This window comes from Limulus polyphemus, unplaced genomic scaffold, assembly GCF_000517525.1.
Source record: "Limulus polyphemus unplaced genomic scaffold, Limulus_polyphemus-2.1.2 Scaffold4087, whole genome shotgun sequence".
NCBI classification, from domain to species: domain Eukaryota; kingdom Metazoa; phylum Arthropoda; class Merostomata; order Xiphosura; family Limulidae; genus Limulus; species Limulus polyphemus.
The window spans coordinates 8,206-18,306 of NW_013669697.1; the positions used below are offsets into that span (position 1 = coordinate 8,206).

General features: G+C 30.0%; 1 protein-coding gene across 1 annotated transcript; it reads right to left on the minus strand.

Annotated features, from left to right (window-relative positions):
• Positions 1–39: 39 nt before the first annotated feature.
• On the minus strand, positions 40–9,733 carry LOC106470561 (UDP-N-acetylglucosamine transferase subunit ALG14 homolog). The gene is made up of 5 exons (XM_013931123.2): positions 9,467–9,733; positions 7,203–7,327; positions 6,098–6,268; positions 2,954–3,013; positions 40–842 (listed from the first exon to the last, which is right to left on the minus strand). Exons 1-5 carry the CDS (start codon positions 9,606–9,608, stop codon positions 669–671), a joined length of 672 nt encoding a protein of 223 aa, XP_013786577.1. The 5' UTR covers positions 9,609–9,733; the 3' UTR covers positions 40–668.
• Between the last annotated feature and the right edge of the window lie 368 nt (positions 9,734–10,101).

Below are 10,101 nucleotides of genomic sequence, written 5' to 3' on the forward strand. Positions count from 1 at the left end.
CAAACAAACAAACAAACAAAACTTGCTCCCTCCTCTTCATTGAAATCTGAAATGATGCTTCTGACAAATGGAGCATAAAAAAATAACAAGAAAAAACATAGGAGAGTAGTGATTTAAAAACAACTTATACAATATTAACACATAAAATCATCATGTTAATATTTACACGTAAGCATGCACTATCTGAGCTGTGCTAGAAATTCAACCCATTTACCTTTTCCTTTAATTCTATCTGTAAAATAACTTTATATCAACCAACTATGATTTAAGTGTACAAAACATAAAGTTAATTTGTCCATTTATTGATTTTTAATCACAATTTTCTTTCTATTTCACTTATCTAAATATTCATTTATGATATGGGTAAATATTTAATTCCAAGTTTATTTTCACAACACACTGTCTTAATAATGGCTGGAGACAGCTTGAGTGGGTAATGAAGAAAAACTTTAATATAACAGCAAATGTACAATGTTTCGACAGGGTTTTGTCATCATCAGGTCCAATACAAACTGTAAAATGCATATCTATATTTGTACATTATATTTCTTAACTGAAAACCATAATAACAAGAAACCTTCTATTAAAACAGACTTTAGTAGCAAATTAGCAAACAACAATTTGCAAGCCCAATAGTAATGTGCTTCCCTAGACAAGAAAATCAAACATTAATTTACTAGAAGACCTAGATAAGTAGCACGTGTATATCTTGCTTTCAGCTGAGGCCACTGCACAAAGAAATAATCAGCAAAATAATACAGAATCTGACCCGAAAGAGAAAGTGTTTGTACTCGGCAGATGCTCTCCACATAAACAATTGTGCTTTTCTTCATACCTATGACCTTTAGAAAAAATAAGAATGCATGAATAATATTTCATACCTCCCATCCCTTACATTCCAAAAGTATAACTTGACATATAATTCTGAACAGCTTCTAACTTGATGAGATATTCTTATCTACAGAAAAGGTGACATTTTTAAACAAACATTTTGATAAATCATGATCTCTACTACTTAGAATGTATCGCAGTGAGATTTTAAAACATTTTTAGAAGCAATGTTGTTTTATTTCAATGTATTTCTTAATGCAATATTTTTACTTTCTGTGGAGTTTTAGCAATAGCTTTAAATAGCAAAATACAAAGGAAGTTGGCTGTCAGCAATGATATAAGTATATTGAAAATAAAGAAACAAGAAAAATCTATTATATGTTTTAAAAGGCTTTTTTGCTAGTGCTGAATGGTTAATCTAAACTTAGATTAGATTTTGATTATTAAAACAAACTTTGGAACTAAAATTATATAGTTAGGTACATTTCAATTTGATTAATACACAAAAAATGAGAACCAGTTGTGTGTTTGCTAACAGAGAAGAACTCAAAGGCACTGCCTTCATCATTATTTTATCTACGGGATGAACAGAAAAGAAGAAAACAAGCATTTTCTTTCTTCTAAATGTTAAACTGTGCATTAAAAATAGAAAGTGTTAAAAAGTACACGTGTTTGTGATCTTTTATATGGTATTCTTTTGTCAGTTATCTTTATTCCTGGCAACATTAGCAAATCAGATTAATTTATTTCATTTGATAAGAATTGTTAGTACTTGCAGCAACTTCAGCAAGTCAGATTAATTCACTTCATTTGATAAGAACTGTTAGTACTTTCAGCAAGTCAGATTAAGTTATTTCATTTGGTAAGAACTGTTAGTACTTGCAGCAACATCAGCAAGTCAGATTAATTTATTTCATTTGATAAGAACTGTTAGTACTTGCAGCAACGTCATCAAGTCAGTTTAATTTATTTCATTTGATAAGAACTGTTAGTACTTGCAGCAACATCAGCAAGTCAGATTAATTTATTTCATTTGATAAGAACTGTTAGTACTTGCAGCAACGTCATCAAGTCATATTAATTTATTTCATTTGATAAGAACTGTTAGTACTTGCAGCAACATCAGGAAGTCAGATTAATTTATTTCATTTGGTAAGAACTGTGAGTACTTGCATGTCAGAACACTCTGATGTTTGTCATTCTGGAAGTCTTAAAGCAATGCAAGCAGAGAGACACACACACTCTCCAGTTCAATATACAGCTCCAAGAATGCTTATGAAATACAGGGGTAGGATTCAATGGTCAGCTAAAGCTGACCGTCGCCCTCTTTAGGCCGGTCCACATTATATATATATATATATATATAATGTTTTTAGAAATAAATTACTTTAACTCTATTTCATTTTATTTATTAAGTCTATCAATTTATTCAGCTATCTGTTGAAATTATTTGTTCTCGTTTGATGTATAATATTGCTATAAATAGAGCCTGCCAGGCCCCATTTTTTTTAGCTGACTAGGCATTTAGGCTTAAATCCGCCCTTGATGAAATAGCTTAATAAGTGGTATTTATTAGAAACAATGTGACAATAGTTTTACTAGCACAGTAGAGCATCCAATTTTAGTCAGAAAAAAATTCACAGAGAACAACTTGTCAGTCAGTAATAGATGGAAATTTATCATTTAAATATATGCTACACATATACACAACTATATATGTACACACAAATTTAGTATTTATAATGCTTTTCGAAGATGTCAACAAAGCAATAAAATAAATTTTTGTTTCAGATTACTATTCTTTCCTGTAAGACATTTTGTATTATTTATTAAGTTAATGGACACCAAGACATTATTAGTTCTTGCACTTTTTCTATGTCATTTTTTCCCATTTTTTTTTAATGACCTAACTAGAATAATTGATAATCGTAATTACTTACAAATATTGAATAGATAATCCAATTGAATTGCAAAACTGCTAATCATTCAGCACCACCTTTTGTTAATAATTAGTGTTAGCTAACATTAAAGTTTAAGATTAGAATTCTAAAAAGAAACAGAAAATATCCTTCATTAGTCTTAATGAATGTGCAAGAAATTAAAAAACTTTTTAAATACTTACAGATAGAAAGAACGCAACAAGACAAACAGGAACGCAAGTCCCAGGACCATTACATAAAATCTGTAACAAAAACGTTAGAAATAAGTATATTTTTTACTTTTTACGGAGATACAGTATCATCAAAGTGAATGATTAGTGACAATTTGCAGAAGCACATTATGTATCATGAGGTTTATGCTATGTATATAATTTGAATAAAAAGACATCATAGTGTGATTCTATTTGAATGATCTGAAAATACCACTTACTGCACTGTCTGTACAACATGAAATAATTTTTTTTTTATTATTTTAGATATTCGTGCAAAGTTACAAAAGGGCCATCTGTGCTAGCCATCTCTAATTTTGAGCTGATAAACTATGAGGAAAAGAAGCTAGTCAACATCATCCATGGCCATATACTCCACACACTGGCTTCTGTCCATATAACCTGAAAATATACTCCACACACTGGCTTCTGTCCATATAACCTGAAAATATACTCCACACACTGGCTTCTGTCCACATAACCTGAAGATTTTCCCATACACTGGTTTCTGTTCACATACCCTAACAATATACTCCTCACACTGGCTTCTGTCCACATAACCTGAAGATATACTCTACACACTGGCTTCTGTCCATATAACCTGAAAATATACTCCACACACTGGCTTCTGTCCATATAACCTGAAAATATACTCCACACACTGGCTTCTGTCCATATAACCTGAAAATATACTTCACACACTGGCTTCTGTCTATATAACCTGAAAATATACTCCACACACTGGCTTCTGTCCATATAATCTGAAAATATACTCCACACACTGGCTTCTGTTCACATACCCTAACAATATACTCCTCACACTGGCTTCTGTCCACATAACCTGAAAATATACTCTACACACTGGCTTCTGTCCACATAACCTGAAAATATACTCTACACACTGGCTTCTGTCCACATAACCTGAAAATATACTCCACACACTGGCTTCTGTCCATATAACCTGAAAATATACTCTACACACTGGCTTCTGTCCACATAACCTGAAAATATACTCCACACACTGGCTTCTGTCCATATAACCTGAAAATATACTCCACACATTGGCTTCTGTCCATATAACCTGAAAATATACTCCACACACTGGCTTCTGTCCATATAACCTGAAAATATACTCTACACACTGGCTTCTCTCGATGTGAACTGAAACATTAATAGACCTTGACACTGAATAATAATATAAATCATTTTCAGCATTAAAAATTCCAATCTCTTAATTAATAAAGCTTATGCTTATTTAGTTTTGGCTAACTAGGCAGACTGATACTTAGTCAATATTATTGTTGGTAATGAATGGTTCAAGACACTTTTTATTCCAGAAAAACAATAATCAACTACTTAAAAATGCTAGAGTTTCTTAGTTTTTTGAAAACTATTGAATCTTGTAGAGAAGTGTTCTTGAAAAGGGTTCCCAGAATGTGCTAAGCACTGTATTCTTCAAGGAAATGTAATTACTACTTCCTAGTTGTGTGACATTGGCTAATATAAGTGTGTGGTCTCAAACAGATTTGATATAAACTAGAATGGCAAATGATAAACAAGAAACGCTACTATTATTTGATATCACTTGTGGAGGAATATTAATGCAGACACTAATGTCCAGTTAATACTAACAGATAATTTTTCTAAATCTTTTTAACTTTCTCTACTGCTCGTCTTTGAATGATCTATCTGAAAAAAGTCATAGTTACAAGGTAGAACTTAAAATATCTCCAAAATGTTTCGATTTCATGTGTTTTAATAAAAAACATTTTATTTGCATTGAATAAACATTAGAAAAAATATAATGAAACCTAATTTGTGCTCAGCTCGATGCTAACACTATGATGAACTATGATATAAAATTTCAATATCATGGAAGCAGTCTTGTACAATTTCATCGCAATGCAAGCACTATAATTATGATATAAAATGTTAATATCATGAAAGCAGTGTTGTAAAAGTAAACTATATACAGGCAATCACTGATCAACTATTGTACAAACAAGATTTTTTTCTTAAATATGTGACTATGTTTGTTGGAAAAGTCAAGATGCAACAAATGACTTTAACATTTATGCCAAGTAATGCTCTACCAACTCATCTAATGGGTCAACTAACTAGTGCTTGCATGTAAATTACTTCTTAACAAGTCAAACTACTATACTTTTCCCCTATCTTACTATAATGGACATAGAGTGTATATATGTATCTATCTACTTAAGTGACTGAAATAATAAAATGCAATGTGGCGCCATCTAATAAATGGCATCTCAAACAAAATTTCAAACTTTGGGTGTTCAAAATTCAGACAATTAGAAAAATAACTACCGTATGTGCAACAACTATTTCTTTATCACAGAACACAATTTTAAATAAATGTTTTCTCTTCACAACAAGATCACGACTTTAACTAGGGCTGTACAAAAGGGTTTGATTATCTTTATTGATGTAATTTGTAAATATAATATTAAAAAAATGGAGTTCTTAAAAAAAAAGCTATTATTTTTTCAATAAAGGGTACCACTTTTAATATATTAAAACATTACAATTTATATCAGCACAATCTGAACACTTTTCCCATATAGTACTCCCCAGAAAAATCCATTTTTAGAAAATATTCACTTCTTATAAATTTTTTTCAATGAGGTATGAATACTATGCTTAGTAATTACTAGCCAATCCTCTGGCTTAATTTCAGAGTCATGGGATGGGTACTAATCAAGTACTAATATGGTAATTTAGTTTTTCAGAATGTATTTCCTCACTTCTAACTTTAATCCAAGACCTTTTACACACCAGGCAAGTACTATATTGACTGAACTAAATAGTGAACTCACTAGTAAGTGAGGCATTTTTTAACAACACAAAAGACTACATGAATAACAAAAATTACCTTGCATCACCTATTTTTAATTTTTAATCTAAGAAAAACCATTTTTCAACAAGGATAATCTATTCTCTTGATGAAGAATGATCCTTAGAAAACAAGTACACTTTGTTTAGCAAGAGTTACAACACTAAGAACAAACTAGTATTCAAACGATCTTATAAGAATATATGTAATATGAATGTCATAACTGATCAGACTCAAAGTAAATATTGATACATAGAACTTACCATATCTGGTTTGTGCCTGAGAAGTAAAGGGACTGAATGAAGGATAGAATATATAGTGGAGATAACTGTTGTAATCCATGACTGGTGAACCTCCCTACTGCGTGGAATTTTTTCAATACAGAACTCTTGATAATGTTCTTTACAATGCTGTTGAGTTGCATGTACTTGTAACTACAATGAAAACAAAACTATATTACGAACTAGGAAAAACTAATAGCAAACCAATATGCACTAAGACAATAATGAGTTCATGTTACAATAGATGATGCTTATGCTTTTTGTCCTGTTAATTTGTAATGTTAAAGTAAAAAACAGAGTAATAAGGAAAAGAACATTAAACGTAGCCAGTATACATACACCTGAACACATAATTTGTGTAATGTCTAGAACAGAGGTTCTCAAACGTTTCAGGCTTGCACACTACTTTTTGTTTAAGTTTTGAAAATTACAAACCCAGGCCTAATTTCTAAAAAAAGGATAAAAAAAACCTAGTAACAAAAATTTATATTTTTAACATTTACCCATTAATGCAAAGGATGCGATTGTTTTTTCTGGTACAGTTGAAGAATATGTGGTACCATTTTTGTCAATTTGAAGGGAAGAAAATACTGGTTAGTCTATGTGAGTAGAGGTGAGTCTATAAATGAGGAAAGTAGTATGTGGAAAGCTCAGATAGGGAATATTACAAATTTTATGATTTTTATATTAATTGTGTCATGTACCACCGACATTAGCTCCATGTACCACAGTTTGAGAATCCCTGGTCTAGAGGACCATAGCTCAATGTAGAAATGTGTGTGTCTAACTTCCCTTTTGCATATATAGATATATTATATAACTACAATTTTCTCAATTTTGATATATCCTAATTTATATGTATATATATATTATTATAATAATATTGTTTCAAGCTCACACAGTAGCAAAAGATTTTAAAAAATCATGGAGTACTTTAACATAGATTAAATACATAGATAGATGAAAAACATTTTTTTAACCAACACAAGCTTCCATGCAAAAAATAAAAAGTTAAAATAACATACCTGTTTTTATACTTACTTTACATAAAACGTAGCTAATATAACATACAAACTATTTTATTTACCTTTTGTTCGAGCTCAAGAACTTTATCTTGGCTCATTTTATCAGAAGATGCAATGACATAAATTCGTGGATAATAGGTATAACTCAGTGAGTGGATCAGCTGGATAATCTCTGATGTATGTCCACCTGTATACAGTAATTTCAAAATCAAATTATAAAAAAATTCAACAGTTTCAACCCACAATAGTTCTTCATGTATGATATAAAAAGAATGAAAATAAATAAATTCTGAATATACATATATTATTGGTGTTATTCATCAGATTATGATAAAATGACACCAAAGACTTCAACTTTTCAATTTATTTTCATTCCAATCTTGTTTAAGATAAAAAAAAACATAAAAAATTGCTTTTGTAATACTAAACAAGGTTAACAATAATTTTACTTACTTGGAAACTTTATTATTTTAAGCATATTATTTTAGTCGCATGGTATTTATTTTTAACTATGTATTTATATTTTACATTATACTGTAATTGTGGGTTTTATCAAATAAATTGCTGATGGATCCTCAGGGGTAATTTTGTGAATACTTAAGAGGATTAAAAAAATTAATGACAAATCATGAACTCCTAATTGATGTTGACAGTGAAATGAGGCTTTTTGTTCATAATCAATTAGTTTTGAATTTGTAATCAGTTAAATATTTAAAAAAAAATTGCTTGTTTTTGCTAAAAATGTCAATATGAGATTTTAGACTGATATCTAAATCACTGTATATAAAAACTCTTAATTATATTAAATACCATTTATAAGATACAATTAGTATAAAGGAATTCCCCATAAATCATTTCCAGCCCCAAAATATTAAAAACAGATTCTGCTTAGACATTTATAGTGACTCAGTAAAATTTCAATAAAAATTTAAAAATTTGTATTGTCATGTGATAAGTTATAAAAAACTAGAATATTAATAGTTTTACAATAAATGATAATCAGAAGATTCATAAGTAAATTAATAGGGGAGTGAATTTAACCAAAATTGAAAAATGTCATTTAAAATCACATAAAACATACCAGTAAATATATATATATATATAACTTTTAACATAGTAAAAATATTAAACTGAAAATGTTATTGTCAATGACACAAAAATGACTGAGTTGCTTAGTTCATAATGCTAAATTTGACCATAATAATTTAAAAATGATCAAACTGAAAGAAGGCCATTCAGCCCTTTGAAACTTTCCCTCCAAACACCAGGACAAACTGGTGTATGTATCATATAATGAGGCAAGGCATACTACAGTTTTATAATACTACAAGAGAAATATTGCTGCCAAAAAACAAGATTGGATATGGGGTTCCAAGTTTATTTATTACGAGAGCTGGGCAATTTGTGAAATTTTCTAACTGAATAATTGTTTAGCTCATTAACTGATTATACCCAATTAATATTTAACAAACAAACATTCATAATGGTGATATTTCTAGCATGGTGAAAGTCCTCAAGAAACAGCCTATTAAAACAAGTTTCTAACTTTAAAATACTTTAGATATATTTGAATAAGCTTGATTTACTTTTTAAACACAGCTACACACCCAGCTCCAAACTTCATGCTTTATCTTAATAAAATTAATCATAATGAAATATATATATATATATGTATATATATATATATATATAATATTTAACAATACTGCTGATCTTTTCATGTCCTTTTCAAAATTTTCATGCCCAAAGTACAGCACCTTACATTTTGGTATACAGAAATTCATGTTTCACATTTTGGATGAGTTTCCTACACTGTCCTGATCGTCCTAAATACAACAAACATTCTCAGTATTATGACTTTTTTAAGAATTTTGATACCAGCCTGAATTTATAAATATTAACCATAGTCTGTTGTCATGCAAATGACTGACATAAATAATGGTCAAAACACGAAATAAGATTCCACACCTGATATCTAAAGTTGGGTTAATAGTAGAAGTACCTTATTGAAAGACAAAATTCTGGTTCTTGATAAGGTACATGAAATATACATATATATATATAAACAGATCGAGTGCTTAAATTTTAAGGCTGGTTCTAGCAGCTTAGAAACAGTAGCGGTACTAACTTCTTCAGTATTACAAACTACTAGCTAAGTGTACAGACCTGTTAGTGTTACATTTTATTTTTACCAATCCAAAAATGTTCATTATATTGATTAATCATACAATATTAACAATTAGTGGTTAACTCTAATGTTACTTATTTTTATTATAATTTATTAATGATTAATGTTTAACAGAAACAGAGCTTGGTGTAAACCTACCAGATCCAATAATTGCCATAACTTTGACAAATGGTATTTTGGCCACTAAACTGTTACTGTTGTTACATTGAACTCTTTTCAAAATAATTATAGTTCTAATGAAAAAAACAAAAAGAAGAAATAAAATTATGTATAAAATCATTACAAATTCACGTATATTTCTCAGAATACACTGAGCATTATAAGTCAAATGAATTGATATTTAAACATCATTGACACTACTGGTTACTCGTACATAATAAATTCGTCGATGTTTATGTTTTCTACCACCAAAAAATAGAGTAACGTAGCGCCCCTATGAACTGTTATAAATTCTGCATGTGAAAATATTTTGCAACAATATATTATCTAAAAGTTATAATTTGATAGATAGACTGACTTGAAATGCTAGCTTTAGAAGCATCTGATTTTGTTTGTTTGTTGGACTTGCTGTTAAGCTCAAAGCTACACGATGGGCTATCTATGTTTTGCCCACCACAGGCATCGAAACCCGACTTATAGCCGAGCCACTGAGGAGAACCTCTGATTTGAATCCGAAATAGACAATGTGTGTGTGTGGTGGGGTGGGGGGGGGATATTTAGTTTACCTAATTTTATCACAAATATATTGTTACGACAGCGGAAGTCATGTGACG

What these genes read in the sequence shown, in the direction of transcription:
- LOC106470561 (XM_013931123.2), bottom strand. Translation starts at nt 9,608, where the DNA reads ATGATTTTATACATAATTTTATTTCTTCTTTTTGTTTTTTTCATTAGA. An exon ending in TATGGCAATTATTGGATCTG is followed by an intron (nt 7,328 to 9,466) that starts GTAGGTTTACAC and finishes TACTGTATACAG; the next exon opens with GTGGACATACATCAGAGATT. An exon ending in TTCTTGAGCTCGAACAAAAG is followed by an intron (nt 6,269 to 7,202) that starts GTAAATAAAATA and finishes TTTTCATTGTAG; the next exon opens with TTACAAGTACATGCAACTCA.